This window comes from Dermacentor andersoni, chromosome 5 (assembly GCF_023375885.2).
Source record: "Dermacentor andersoni chromosome 5, qqDerAnde1_hic_scaffold, whole genome shotgun sequence".
Classification (NCBI taxonomy): domain Eukaryota; kingdom Metazoa; phylum Arthropoda; class Arachnida; order Ixodida; family Ixodidae; genus Dermacentor; species Dermacentor andersoni.
The window spans coordinates 137,955,294-137,971,202 of record NC_092818.1 but is presented as its reverse complement, the minus strand read 5'-3'; the positions used below and the strand labels follow the sequence as shown (position 1 = coordinate 137,971,202).

The 15,909-nt window shown below is 43.9% G+C and overlaps 1 protein-coding gene across 1 annotated transcript; it reads right to left on the bottom strand.

Moving 5' to 3' along the window:
* Positions 1 to 3,308: 3,308 nt before the first annotated feature.
* Positions 3,309 to 13,205, bottom strand: LOC126531241 (uncharacterized). Its single transcript, XM_050178691.3, has 4 exons — positions 12,944 to 13,205; positions 12,504 to 12,580; positions 11,280 to 11,836; positions 3,309 to 10,918 (listed from the first exon to the last, which is right to left on the bottom strand). The coding sequence occupies exons 3-4, from the start codon at positions 11,797 to 11,799 to the stop codon at positions 9,777 to 9,779; spliced, it is 1,662 nt and encodes a 553-aa protein (XP_050034648.1). The 5' UTR covers positions 11,800 to 11,836; positions 12,504 to 12,580; positions 12,944 to 13,205; the 3' UTR covers positions 3,309 to 9,776.
* Positions 13,206 to 15,909: the final 2,704 nt, after the last annotated feature.

The window sequence follows — 15,909 nt, the reverse complement described above, 5'->3', positions numbered from 1 at the left end:
TCACTATCTTCTAAATGTGAAGTCGCACTGACATACTGTCACTGGGGTTTCAGAGCAAAATTACATAAGTAGAAATTTAGTCTTCATATTCTCTTCAAGAATCATGAAATTAACGAAAATAAAGTTTTGAAAGAAAACTGAATCAGCCTGAACCTATTGTTTCTCTTTACTGTCCCTTTAAACCATTTTTTGGCTGTGATACTGTGCACTGAGAAGCTGAAATGTTTGTACTATTAACCAAATGATACCCACAATTCATTGCTTCAGAATGCATCAACAATAAACATAGAAGGCCAGCAAAAATTTTTTTAGATTCTTGTGATGGAAACACAGTGAAAGATACCTTAATGCTCTAGACTTATACCTTTTCTCGTTGCTGTAAATGGGGCCATTTTCAGTGCTTTGGTATTTTCTTTTATTTTAATAAATACTACTCACAACACATACTGTTGTATATCAAACTTCAGCTTAGTCATTGCAATATTGATGGAAGCAAAACAAATTTGATTGCGCATTTCTTTTTTTTTGAGTCAGAATTCCTGTGACAATCTTGTAGCTTCCAAAAAAGTGTGAACAAGAATAATTTTGTAGTTTTACAAAAAGTACCGAGAATAAAATAAGACATAAAATAGTTGCCTTGCCTGTGGTTTACCAACTCATCCAAACTATACCACAACAAAAACATTTATGGCCGACGTTGGTGGAGATCATGCCAATGCTACGCGGGAAAGGTGTCTCTCTGTAAATGTGGACAGGAACACGCCACAAATTGTGCAAAGGTCGTATGTTTGGACTTGTAGTAGCAAGCTCGTGGCTCCTTTCTTCCTGCTTTCTGTAACGCTTTTACAGTAACGATTATCCGTGCGAAGAATATCTGCTGCTTTCCTTGTACTCAAATGAACATGCTCAGTCAGTGCCCCTCTGAAAGCAATCTCGCCTATTCATGTTCCTTGAACTAGCATTGGAGAGTTCATGTGCTGTCTCTGGTATTCCAGGTTAAATACAAGTCCATTCTGATTAGCTGTGTTGATGCAGTAACGGACTAAACCACTAGCCGAGCTGCTGTGGAAGGTGACTCTGAAAAGTACCAACTCATCCGAAGGTTTTGGGTTCGTTCCCCACCTGCGGAAAGTTTTTTCATCCACTTTCATTTCCACTAATTTATCGTTTAATTCGTTTACTAAGCACAAGTAATTTCCCCTATGTTGTTCTTGGTGTCAGTGTTTGTTGGCTTCTCATTATATCACTAATAAAAATTGGGCCCGTTGGTTAACCCCCTTTGTTCTCGTTTACTCTTGTCAGTTTATTAAGGACACCACGTGACAGGAAGCATTTATTATGTTTCACATGCGCTGTTGAAACATTAATTAATAAGAGTGACCCAATTAGAAGGAAAATAATATTGCATACAATATTACTGGAATGTAAGGATAAAAACAATGCAAACTCCAGAGCATGGGCCATAGCTTAGGACATTGTTAAAGCAGCATAGCAATCGAGTGAAAACTTAGGAAATCTGACAGGATATGCAGAGCCTTCACCACTGTTGTCATTTCAGTATTGTAAACATGCATGTTTTGCATTAACCATATTTGGAAAAGCATTGCATTGGAGGCCAATTTTGACAATACCTCCTGTCAGTATTTTTCCAGTGCCATAAATTGACAAAGCTAATTGAAAATAAATGTGCAGTCTTCAATACATACAATGCATGGCATTGCTTGTAGAAGTGTTTCAAAGGCAACATTTAGCAGTGGGTTTAAAACCTATAAGTCAAATTGATTGATATTATATGGCTTAGTAAGGAAAGGGTTAATGTAACCCAGGCGGTCGAAGTCAGCCCGGAACACACTGCTGTGGCATCGCTTATAGCCGCAGTGTTGCTTGCAATGTTAAATCATGTTACTCAGCTACTCGTTAAAAAATCCCATTTTCATTTTTCTTAATTACCTGCATTCAAACTACCACGAGTTGACTATGTTTACATGGTCATATGTGCCAGCAACACTAACCTGTGTGACCCTTCTTACTTCTCACCCTAACATGGGTCAAATTTATACTTAGATAACTCTACCCACATGTGTACCTATGCATCCAAGCGTTGAATTTTTCCGCAAGGCAGCAGATCTTGCAACATATTCACTAAGTCCCCCGAATGTTCACTCTAAATGTACTATAGTACTCAATATGAGCTGCAGCATGCGAGCCGTGGCCGCAGCTACACTCTGGAGAAAAAAAATGTAGAGGGTTTCGCCATTCCAGAAATGCGCATACCCCCACTTTACGCTGTCTGCTTTCTTTGCGTAGCGATAGTACAGTGGCCTGCAGCGCAGCCTGCAAGTCCTTAGCCCTTTGCGCAGCATGCCTCATCCTAGCGCAGGCTGCCCTAGCTTCATAGCTATTCTTGTTTTTTTTTATTACTTTTTCTTCCTTTTTTTATCTGTGACGGAGCGACAGCTGCTCAGTGGGCCAGTGTATTATCGCTCCACAAAGAAAGCAGGTGACGGAAAGCAGGGGGTTTGTGCATTGCTCAAATGGCAACACCCTCTCCACTTCTTTCTCGAGACCGTTGCTGCAGCCATGGCTCTTGTGTTGCAGCTTGTATTGAGTGCGACAGTACATTCACCCCATCACAATGCAGTATAAAGATCAGCTGGCTGTTGCTAGCTTTGTCTTTAATGGAAGATGGTGTGCATGCCCATTTGTTCTCAGAATGTCTTGCTGAGGCAAACAAACAGTAGCATCAAAAAGCTGCAACCTATGCATCAAAGAGCGATGAATATTGCACCTTAAGACACTACAGGCGGCGAAGTAAAAACAGAGTACAGCTCTTGCCTAAGAGCATTTGCACACAACCTAGTTCGAGAGATGTGGCCTTCCCACTCAAAGCTGTAGCTCTCTTGTGGTTTTGTGAATTCCTTCTGGATTATGCTGGGTCACACATGAATGCACTTTGGTTTGAAGCACAATGCTCAGTCGACTTCTTGTGCCGTCTATGCAATGCATGGCTCTCACTTTTCTAACACTCTAACTGCAAGTGCCAGCTGATGCCGTATCAATAGACTGCACCAGTATGTAGAAAGGACTGCACCACCAACTACAAGTAGTCTGCTGAAAAAGTTATCAACCGTATATACTTGCCAGAAGGAAAAACTTGCATGTGCCCTATGTTCGTGTGTTCCCTTTAACAGTGGATCACACTGTACAGGAAGCAGTTGTTTACAAATCAGGTAGGGGAAAGAAGAGTGTCACATGGCAACAGGCATGGAACTGTACCAAAAATATGTGGTGTTAGACATGACGCAGGGTGATCTTTTTATTGGTTTATTGATCAAGGTACACATTCTGATGAGCCTACTTTTGCATGCACAAACTATACACATGATACAGATGGTGCACCAATTTCGTTATTTCTCAGTTACCTATTAATGATCGTAATTGTAGGACGCAGCTTCTACACAGTGTGGACATTTAAGCAATTTCAGTACCTGCTCCTGTAGAAAGGAGCATCATGTTCAACCAAATTCAGTGGGTGAATTTACGGAAAGTATGGAATATTGTGGTCGCTGCTTGCCTGCATCTTCTATAGACACCACTACACAGTTTGCCCTCGAACTGTCACTGGGTCAAACTAGGCGCTCTCCATGCAAAGCATGTACTTTGCACCGTCAGACTATCCGAGTAGACCGTGAACATTTTGCTGTATTCTTTTTCAGTCCAGAGTCTATATTCAAGGTATGTTGAGATGATGTTTAAGACCACTCAAGACACATACCAAATGGCATCGAAAAATGTGGGCGAACGCTACGAGAAATAAAACCCTTCCAGTGTTTGTGGTCTTCTGCAGAGTTCAAGGATGCTAACTGAGAAAGGGATTATCTTCTGAAACCATTTTCTGATTGAACTGTTGTCTGGTGTACTGCAGACAGGCTGTAAACAATGCATGCACCCAAGAGCACACTACCTCTGCAGGAAAGCGCATATGCAGAGAAGCACACACACAAAAAAAAGAAGGTACGGCTCGTAATTGCCAAATGTTTTTCGAAAGTGCAGATAGACTGCTGTAGTCTAATCAAACGTGTGAGAGAAATTTGAATACAGGCAATCTTGCAAGTTAACCTTACTTTCAATCTGCAAATTTTATGGAACGTACTGATGCAGTGGTCAGCTCAAACGCCACGCCATCAATGAGTGCCACCTGCTACACTGAGACATTGCATTGTATGTTATCGCATGAAAAAGTGAAAGCACTGAAGAAGGTGATCAACCCACAATGCAGACACGGGTAAGAACTAACAGCGAGCAGACATCCTGTGGCCTGGACTATGTTTTTGGTCTTTCAAAAGTTACGCTCGAAGCTGCCTACTTTTTGATGTAACCAGTATAATCCACAAATACTGTTCTCACCATGCTAAGGCAGAGTACTGGACAGGGTTCTAAGGTGTCATTACAGGCTACAGTAGCAATACATATAAGAGCCATGACTACAGCATGCACTTAACCAACTCGCATGGTTGCACCAACACTGGTGACAAGAAAAGAAAAGAGAGAGAGAGAAACACTCATCTTTAAACACACACGAGGGCTACTACAGTTTGAGTAGGCATGAAAAGCACACCATACTTCATAGGAACTTTTTTTATATCCGATAGGTACCCAACCGTCCACTTGCTGGACTGTTCTCCCTCTTCACTCTAAAGCACGACTTCCCTGAGGGGGCAGGTGTGGCTACACAAAAGCCTGCCATCCACGAATGCCACAGCTGTGGAATCTGTGCAAGCAATGAACATTTCAGTGTTTCTGTTTGTTTTGTTCTTCTTTTTTGCAGCTATGTGCCACCAGAAACACACAGCCGCTGCTGCAATGGTGTACAAGTGCAGCGCACGCACAAAACAATAGGCACATTTTTATATAGTTGTCGCAATGAGTGTAAACACTGTTGGAGAATTTGGCTTCAGCTTTCTTCTTACTTCCTTGCACACACTTTTAGACACCTTACGTGCACCTGGACAGGTCGCGACATGGGAATGTTAGTTTATTGTGTTTCATAACGAAATTTTTGTGAGCATGTGACTATTTCCTGCGAATGCATAGTTAGATATCAAATTTTTAGAATTTTACAGATGAAGTATTATGACAAGGCAGTACGTCAGCTGCAAACAGCCTTCTATTTGGAACTGCCATCAGAGTAACATGAAACATGCTTAGATAGCACCTCTCTGAAAGATAATTTCTGGTGCTCTAAATAACCTTTAACCACCTGCAGATAATTATTTGTTTCTCGACACTGCACAGTGCCTGCCAATTTTTTGTGAAGAGATTTCGGACATTAGCAACACTGAGACATTCAGAAAGTGCAAATGACTCCAGCAGCTTCAGCAATCACATTTTCCACCTGCTTGCAATGATTCTCTAGCAAATGAGAAGTGAACAGGGTAAATATGTAAAATGTGACACAAAGCGTCTTCACTACTACATATGACGGACAAAAATAAAGAACACTTCACAGAAAACAGTCATGCAGAGAAAGCAAAGAGACAATCTATCAAATGGCAAATAAGTTTGGCACTGCAAACTATATCCCTAGAGCATCAAAAGGGACATGTTTATCGGAACTTTCATGAGGTAGAGCTGTATCTTTGGTCAGTATCCTTAACCTGGTTGCCATAAATTTGGCACACATATAGACACATATGACAGCACAGTTAGCACACACATGGACACAAGTCACATTACTATTAAACAAAGACAAGACACTAAAACAAGTGGCAGGATAGGATGCACATTTCTCTTCTATGCAAGAGGAACATTCACACAAATGTGGACACCCGTACAGCTAGTGGAATGTAAACACCACTTCCTTGGAACGCTCGCAAACATTCAGGCATTCCAGTGTCTGCGAAGCAACCAAGAATGTTACAGTAGATGTGACAAGTATCCTGCCAGATTTGGTACACCAGGGCTCAGAATGAAAACATTATTCTTTGCAAAAATCTGCATACTATGCTTCACCCGTTAAAGTTCCTCGACTAAAGCAGCTACACAGCCGCAGTTGCTCCGTTGTCACAGCAAAATACATTATGCTGTCCTTGCTGGATAAAGGTGCCTTCTGGTTACACTCTTGTGATCGTGTTCCAACATGCAGTGTAGCAGAAAACAGCACAGTAAAGCGATTATGCTACATGTCCACAGTGAGACAAGGTGACAAAGCTACATGACTGACTCATGATATCCTATGGAGAACAGCAAAGCTACCCTCTGCCCTCATTACATAGATCTGCTACCCTTATGAGTGGCCTACATTGTTTTTCACTAAAGGTGTAGCAATCTCTCTTAACAAAAAGTTATTGAATGCAACTTTTACATGCAAAATTATTGGCAATCAAATGCCGGCCTTGCCACACCTCTACAGCCATTCTCTCCCTTTAGTCACTCTTACAATGCTCATAGTTGTACCACTATGGACGTAGAACAATGTCTACCATGCTATGACAATCGTCATGCTCAGTTTTGGCGTTGTCGTGATGGTACTGTTCTGGACACATTCGAAAACAGACAATTTCACAGCTGCAGGCATCGAAACTTGTCAAAACCTCCGTAACTTCTTGGAAGCATCACATCCAATGCTGAACCATGAGCTGTGAAAGGCCACTTCCCTCACTCTAGCAGCCACATTTATTGTTAGTCACGAAAGATAAGGAACTGAAAGATGTGAAATCCCTAGTTTCCTTCTTGCAAGTTCAAAATTAGTACTTGCAATCTGAATGCTTCTCTTTAAAGCCGCTCTTTTCTTTCTCTCTCTGACACACTGCAGTCAATATGACAAACAGTAGGTGCCACAGTGCCAAGCCAGACAAAAGTGGGTGCAATGTCCTGTCTTACTTCCATAGTTTGTATGATTTAGCCTGGTTCCTTACAATATGCAACACTGCAGTCTAATGTGCCTTCCACAGCTCAATGAGAGGATAATTCACACCCACAAGGACGACAACAAACAAGAGTGACAAACAAACACTGGTTTCCACATAAAGTACCCTGAGTAATGTGCAAGCGCAACGGTCTCTCACATTTCTGTAACGTGGCATTTCTGCACTGACTGGCTCCCTAATAGGACCAGTGTCAACGGTCATTTCATTATGCTGCAAAATAAAGTCGGTGCTCTTTGCAGTGAGCACAAGATTAAATTCTTGGGTAATTTAATTTCTTTTAAGCCACTGCTGCTTTTATCTGGCAGTGGAGCTCTATCAACAAAGAAGCCTTGCTGCGTGAAGAGATGTTCTTGCTAGCCATTTGTACAGACAAAAACTCAATATCATGAACATGGATATAATGAAGTATCTGATATAACAAGGTAAATCTAAAATGTTTTGTGCCGGTATCGATGCGTAATTATTATATGCTTAGAATGAATATTGGATGTGGCAAATACATTTTCAAGTCAGATGAAACCTCATCATAACAAGGGTTTGACTGTATTAGCAGTGTGGAAACTTTTAGCGCACTTGTACTAACAATGTGTGGAAACGGGCACAATGCATATTATTTTTTTCCAGATGTTTCAACAAAAGCAGTCTCAGTGAACATTCTGGATTGAATCAGAAGCATCTACACATTAAAAGGAAAGCCACATTTAGGAATGCACAACTTCATTTTTTTGGTTTACTTACTGTGCACTATTTGCAGCAGGCAGTCGCTTGACATTCATGTCATCACTTCAGGATTCGGTTTAACACAGCTCAATAAATTCCAGGTTTAATTGTTAATATTCACGCACATGTTTAGTTGACCAGATTGAAGCCACAAACAAGATTAAACAGTAAATGAATCAATGGAAGTACAAGAAAGTAGTGAAGTTGTCAGCACACTACCTCTATAAAGTGCACCTGTGCTTACAAAATGGTAATTTAACTGACACAACATAAACATTTCGGCAATTACACTCTCAAACAAGTAAAATTATATTAGATTTGAATGCATTTATACTATAACACAGCATTAATGTTTGATGCACAGGTTCGAATACCACAAACATCTAACACATAACTGGGGAGCATCTCATGCTCATAAGTTACACCAGTCCATTCATGGGGGCCAAATACAAGAACTCTGGCAGACTAGGTAAGTGCTTTTGATGACTTCACGTCAACATGTTGCTAATTTCTTATATTTTCTTATGTGTTGCCACTGCATTTCTATAGGGAGTATTCACATGGCATCACATACGCCATTTTGTTGTCCGTTCCTAGCGTTCACTGTGCAGTTAAGTGGATAAAGATGAAGTGCAGCTTTTCGCCGTGCTGGCTGTACAACAATATGGCAGCCTTGATGATGTCAGTGCATACCTCCTATGCCATAGAAAGAAAAGAAAGTATGATGTACTGCATTTACCCAAATATAAATCAACCCACAAATGCCAAATTTTTTATCTCTGAGGGCTTGGGAAGGTGGGGGTCAACGTGGGGGATTTTAGGTCCAGGTGAGCCTGCATTCCCTACTGTTTGAAACTTATGACGGATTGTTTGTCATATTCATGAAATATTATCAATCACAAACAAAATTTGAGACTCTTGTGTTTTGCAAAGCATTTACAGAAGGTAAACCTATAAGCATATTTGGTTCCTTTGTTGCATAGCTTCCAACAAGGTCATTTTAACTACCCACTGCATGCTGCTTACATGAGCTAGCCTTATTTGTGCAAGTAGCAAAATGGTTGTGAATGAGTAAACATTCACAACTTGCATGAGTTCTGCTCTATGATGCAATTTTGTCAATACCCGAGTGTGACTGCCAGCCAAAAGGAAAGTACATATAGACCCAAAACAAAAGAAAGCCCTTATAGCAAAATCAAACAAACTGAGTCCGCTCCGCATATGCACATAGAAGTGATTGCGAACACATAGAACCTGAGTAAGTTAAAAATGCTGGCACAACCAACGACCCACAAATAAGCTACAAGTAAGCCTTCCCACATTGTTTGCCGAGACCTCGAGAAAATGTAACTAATTTCAAATGTTCACTAGAGTATAGCAGTGACATGCACAACCTGCACAGAAACAACCAACTACATCATCATATTTACATGTAATTTGCCTTGAGTTTCAGCAACCATCCAAAGCAAAGTAGTCAATTGTTCTGTGTTACTGATAGCCTATGGTTACAAAATAAATCAATTACTGGTTTCTATTCTGGAGTTCTATTCCACTGCAGTTATCTACAGACTTATTCAACATGATGCCAAGAAAAATGGCTGTCACCTTTCTACATAAAGGGAGCAATGCCTCAATTTCCAAGAGGGAAGTTAATAGGCATTATGCAGGCCTTCCATCACAAGCCTTGAATCAGACAAATACATTTTCTACAAGCAGCATAATTCTTTTACAAATTGGCTTCAGTTCTGCTAATATTTTGTCTCTCACCAGTGTCACAAGCAAGTCGACTTGCCTCTCAGTTGACGTTTAAAGTATTTCTTTACTTTGGTTAATTGGCTAACGAATAAGCTCAGTGATAAAAGTTGCACCAGCATAACTCCAAGAACTTATGATCAATTTATTAACAAGATCCAGAGTAGAATTTTTCAAGAGTTCATTTACACATTTGTTAACATATTCCCTTTTACAGCGTTATGAAGGAGTGAGCAGGACTATTTCACTTTGAGTTGAGTTACACCTGGGTAAATACAGTACATTCCTACTTTGGCTAATTGGTGAGCCATCTTCAAAAAGAATAAGAGCTCAAATGTGCCACAGTCACGCAGCAAGCATCAGTGGGAATGGTGCCTAGTCAACGAGTGCCTTCTCGTTGCTGTGCAGTGCCATGTGTGCCTTGAGCGCTGCAAACTGCAGGAAGTGCTGGCCACATGCCGAGCACGAGTATGATGGCTCACCCATGTGTGCCTTGAGGTGGCTCTTTAGGGTAGAAAACTGCGAAAATGCCTGGCCACACACCTCGCATTTGAAGGGTTCGGGACCCAGGTGCAGCTTCATGTGGTTGCGCAGATGCGTCTGTCGCGTGAAGGTCTTTGAGCAGATGCTGCAGCGGAATGGCAGCGCAGGCTCTGGCGGCTGTGGGGACAGCTCACCGAGGTGGATCTTGGAGTGCGCCTCGAGATCCGCCGCCTGCGCAAAGGCCTCACCGCACAAACGACAGGCAAAGGACGCCGCTCCCCCTTGCTCGTGAATCTTGACGTGAGTCCGCAGCGTTGAGGCCTGGGCAAAGCCAAGGCCACACACACCGCAAGCGAAGGGACGCTCGCCTGTGTGGATGCGCATGTGCGTTTTGAGCTCATAGGGGCGCGAGAAGGACTTGGCACACAGGGCACAGCGGTGTGGCCGCTCGCCTGTGTGGATCTTCATGTGGCCCCGCAATGTTGATGCTAGAGTAAAGTCCTTGCCACAGACATCGCAGGAAAAGGGGCGCTCGCCTGTATGGGTGCGCAAGTGATTGCGCATTGCTGATGACTGGAAAAAGCCCTGGCCACAGACGTCACAGACAAAGGGCCGCTCGCCAGTGTGGATTCGTAGGTGGCGCTTGAGGTCATAAGAGCGCAGAAACTGCTTCTGACAAACATCGCACTTGTGTGGCCGATCAGAGCTGTGCGTCTTCCGGTGGGCTCGCAAACTGTTGCTCGTGGAATAGGTTTTGCCACAGAGCTCACACTCGTGCGGTGGCTCTGAGGGGATGATGCCATGTGGCAACTCTTCTGCATACAGCCGCAGCTCCTCTTCGTGCTCCTTGAGGTGGCCCTGTACTGAGCAAGGAAGTGTGAAGGGTCGGTCACAGATGCGACACAGGGAACTGTTTTCGAGCTTATGTGTGAGCTGGTGCCTCTTCAGGGATTCCAAGTACAGGAAGTGCCTTGGGCAGAAAAGGCAACGGTGTGGTCGTCGTTTCCGATGGAATTTTGTGTACTTCCTCGACCCTGAAATTGAGACAGCATTGACAACAAAAATGGTGAACGTGAGAAATTGTACAGCACAAGCTGTGGAGCATCCTAGTACATGATTGAAGGTTGTGCAGAAAAATGTTCTAGCTTTGAATAATCAGAGCTAGTAGCAACAACATTCAATGCACTCAGGGTTAAAACTCAACTGCTATGGGATGCATCTGATAATGTGCACAAAGCAAATTTCACACTTCCTTTCTGGGGTAAACTAAATATAAAGGCTGTGTGATGATCTTCTGTAGCCACCGACAAGACTGTGCTGTGAGCACAAAGAAATAAAATTTCCGTAAACACTTGCATGAACTCAAGTACCTCTTTTGTGTTTGAAAGCACTCACCAATAGCTGCTTGACGATAAGGGCCACCATGCCGCAAATGAAAGACGCTGTGAATGCTGATGCTCTCAAAAGTTGGAAAGAAGCGGCCACAGACATCACACTCGTGCTTCCTGGAAGGCAAGTGAGATGTCCGTGCATGCTGGAGGACATCTGATGCAGAGAGGAAACCTTTTCCACAGTAGTAGCAGTAGTGCAGGGTCTCCAAAGACGTCACAACTTCGTGTTGGCAGAGCTCTAGGCGGAAGCGAAAGTCACTCTTGCATCGATCGCAGTGAAGTGGAAGCTTCCGTGTGTGCTTCTCTGTCACGTGACTTCGGAGAGTCTCGGGGATGGCAAAGCGTTCTCCACACTCAAAGCAGCAATATGGCTTGATGCCAGTGTGTATGAATAGGTGCCGAAAAAGAATGGCTGCACTTGTGGTGGAATACAAGCACAATGGGCAAAGGTAGCTTTCTTCCTGGTCGCCATTGAGCTCGTCAACTGGAGATGGTGGGAGCATTGAGGTGCTCAGGTCTTCCATCGCACGCTAAGGTGGGCTGGAGTGCCTCAGCTTTCTCCTGGAGAGAAGGCGTAATGCAAAAGAAAAGTGAGTAAGTGGTGTTGTTTATGCTTTCTCATGCAAGTGCAGCAGAAGCATTTGGCTGAATTCAAGTAGATTGCCATTTAATCTGCATAGTGCCAGTAGTAAAGCCCACTTGAGCGCTCCAGATTTTCTAATTAGAAAAAGAAGAAAGAAAAAAGCAGCAAAGGCAGTATGTACTACTGTACACATGTCTAGTATGCATTACCTAATTGCTACTGTTGTAAATATTTTCTCATAACTACTCAAGCATATACATTTGCAATGTGTGCCTCAACACTCGAGAGGTAACGGTGGACGGCAGCGAAAAAAAAAATTAATAAAGCCGCATTTTCCCGGTGGTTACGCTACACAGCTAAAGAGGTACAGTGCACTTCCTATGGTATCACGGCAAACCATTCAAAATGGTTACCGCGCACAAGATAACCTCCAGGCAACACAAGAACGCGTCACGTATTTCCTTTAAAAACAACTCGTCAAAGTCCAACTCCGCGCGGCCCGTCAAGCGGCTGACAAACGAATCGGTCACATGCGCCGGCAAGATCGCCGGCGATCACTAAACCAATCACGGCAGCCAACGCGCATCGAATCGATGTACGCCAGCGACGAGAGGGACAAATCAGCACAAAGACGGCTGCGCTTACCTGACATGTACTGGAAGAAAATCCGCCAAGTTCGAGTCGGAATGGAGTTTCATCCTATCGTTCGCTTCAATGCGACACTGGAAATGGACAAGAAAGGTCGGAGTTGAGGGTCCGAACCCAAATTTTCGACGCGTTTTTCTCACAGCCTGACACCAAAAGCAAGAATTTCTCGAGGCACGAAAGCGGCACAGTTTCGTTGCCTTTGCACGATTTCTATCTTATCTTCCGAAACTTAGAGATAAGAACCGGGGCAAATCACTGTTGAAAAGAACATGCCGACGGGCCAATATCACAGAGAAAGAAATGACGCGCTGGACGCCTGAACCCCGCTCCAGCAACGAATAAAAAAAAAACGGCTCAAGGGAGACGCATCGGAAAAGAAAAAGGAAAAGCGCAGCAGAAAAAGGGAAGAAAAAAAGGATGTGGGGAGCCTGACTCACAATTTTTTTTCTTGCTTTTCGGACGCTGCGACGTGGTGGCGCTGTTACCGCACCCTAAGACCAACATGATGCGTTTTATCTAACATTCGTTGGAAGTTGTAGGCAAAACATGTTGGAAATTTTTCGTTTCAGAGAAAGGGTGAAAGCCAAAGCACATCTAATTCAATCGTCAGCGCGTCTGATCGCCATGACAACTGCCTGCAGCGCTCCCTCGCGCCGCGCACTCGTGCCGCATGGTAACGAAAATTGACTCCCTCATCGAAAACGAAACTGACTCTGAGTGCGCTTATCCGCACGTTTAGGAATTCGCTCCTGTGGACAACGGATACCCAAAAAACTTCTCTTTATTTCTCTTCAAAACTCAATCCATCTCAGCCATTCGGTACAGTCGGGCTTCCAGGCCGTGCAGTGAGCATATCTGACTGAGCTTAGTTTGATCGCTCAAGACTGCCCAAATGAGCTCTCTTTCAGATACTCGCAGTATTATAACCTAACCCTTCCTCGTAATGCTCACATTTATCGATCAGGCCTGAACCCTTCGAAAGGAACACTACCTGCTGCATCTTCCTCTTGCCTCTTTAAATCAATAGAGCAAGAGAGTCGAGCGATCTTCCTAGCAACGTTGTTTGTTCTGCTAGCTTGATCGGAGACCTTCAAATGTTTTGGCAGCAATTATACCATAAATTTTACAAAATTTGCATGAAATCTCGGCGTACGCCGTTCGCGCTATCCAGTGGTCGAGTTTAAATGTGTCGTTCTTTTATTTCTTTTTCTTTTCTGCTTACCTCACATGTGGAAACGAGCCCTGCAGGCCCTTGAAAGAACGTACAGCAGGCGATGTCTACCTTCACTTTTTTCAGTGACAACAAAACTCCGTATACTGCGAACAGGTGTTAAGAAATAGACGAGTTGACCGAGAGTTCGAATAAGTGAATCCGGAGGAGAGTTGAAAAGTGACGATTAAAGAGCATGCACTCAAGAGAGGTCACCAAAGGTGCGTAGCTAAGGTGGCTGCCAAGGGCGAAACCAGGGAGGCGGGGGACGAGTTCACAGCGAGCACGTGCGCCCCGCTGCAGTGAGAATGTACCCGTATGTGAAGGCGCCATACCTTCGTCAGGTGATGCCATGGCGTAAGCTTCGAACACGACGGGTTCGAGAGGCACAGTCGTTTAAAAGATCCCACGGCGTTACTTTGAAAGGATTACCTCACGCCCACAGTCGAAGCCTCAATCAACAGTTTTACTGTGTACCGTCAATGACACTGTTCAGCTCACCTTCGAGCGTTTGGGCTTCTCGCCATTCCACGCCACCGATGTCAGGTGCATGCGTAGTGTCTTCATTCTAATACGTCTCGGATAAGAAGAAACATTCTAAGAGGAGAGAGAAAGAACTTCATTTGACTAAATGATTCGGGCACGTAGGTCAAAGAATCCCCGCACAACCCCACTGTACTACACGTTTGTGAGTTCATTGAGTTTCATGACGTGCGCGGCACGGTCAGTGGCGATGGACGTGTGCATGAAAGCTGACTTTGGCGAGCATAAATTTAGACAATGGAAATACAAGTATTCAGCATATATAGGAAGGACTTTCTATAACCTGAGCCCTCGATAGCTCGCGGTTTTAAATCAGGCACGTACCCAGGATTTTTGTTCGGGGAGGAGCGGGGGGGGGGGGGGGGGGGGGGGCAACCCAACGTAACTTTTCTATGCAAATGAGGGGGTGGTGATGTGTCTTTACTAGTACAAATGTGAATAGTGCCTGCCGTTCGCCACAAAGACGCGTAAACCCCCAAAAGAGAAATGGAATAGACTGTATCTCACAGGTACGCCTGTGAGGTACACCTCTCCTTTATTTGGCAAACAAGGAACCACATCAAATGGATTCGCGCAGGAAACAAGCACAGGAAGAGCAATGCCAAGAACAATTGTAAACAAGCGAAAGTGTAAATTAAAGATTTCTAGTTGCGTTTTTCTGAGTTAGCTATGAAATAATTGTAGAGGAGTACATATTTGGGGAAACATAACAGTACTTTTGGATCCATCGCTTACTGCTCTACCAAGTGCCAAAACTGACTCGTATTGTTATTTGGGAAGTTGCGTAACGATGCGTGGCCGCTAGTCCCGTACAACCGCGTAGAGCGCGCGCGCAGGACGCTGCGGTTCTCCACCTACTATGCCCACCGGGGAAGGTTAGAGAAACACCCACATAAGCACAGCAGATATTTGTCTATGTCAGGCGGCTCGACTGATAACTGTAGAAGCGTCATTCAAAACACACGGACTCATTGTCCACTTCCGGTGGCGTTTTCTCTGCTTCCTTTTTAGATAAAAAGATGTTGGTCCATAAATATTTTCACAAACAATGGCTAAATTTGCTAATTTTCGCTTCTCCTTCCTGTTTGGCTTTTCACTCGATCTGCTCTCTCCCTTAGTAGATCGCTCAATTTCTCAACTCCTTGCGACTCTTGTTTCCAGTTGCCAATTTTGCACGAAAAGTGCTGTACAATTAGAGAAAAACCAGACGAGGTAACGGGTTACATTCATATTTCTTGTGGGTTTACCGGTTATTGCAGGGTTTGATGATGGGCGCTGTATCGCATGATTTTATTTTGTACCTTATATAACCGATATCACGGTTATATAGTACCGAGGATCTGCCAGCGTCGCGGCGGGCCGTCACTCGAGAATATAAAGAAGCAAAACGAAATGTTTTGTTCAGCTGCCCTGCCGTGGCTCTGCCTGCAGAGCGGGAACACTAAATCCAACCGCGTACTTTGACGTGCCATCACGTGTTGGGCCACCACTGGCCCACCAGGCTTGGCTTCAGTCGCGTTGCAGTACGCTCAAAGTGTCCAAGCGCAATGACACATACCCCTGTTGACTCGAGGTAATGGGCTCCGGGACCTGTAACGCGCCTTTCAACTACTCTTGTCACACCTGGGACCCATAGAGGTCCCAGGCACA

What these genes read in the sequence shown, in the direction of transcription:
- LOC126531241 (XM_050178691.3), bottom strand. Translation starts at nt 11,799, where the DNA reads ATGGAAGACCTGAGCACCTCAATGCTCCCACCATCTCCAGTTGACGAG. An exon ending in TTATCGTCAAGCAGCTATTG is followed by an intron (nt 10,919 to 11,279) that starts GTGAGTGCTTTC and finishes TCTCAATTTCAG; the next exon opens with GGTCGAGGAAGTACACAAAA.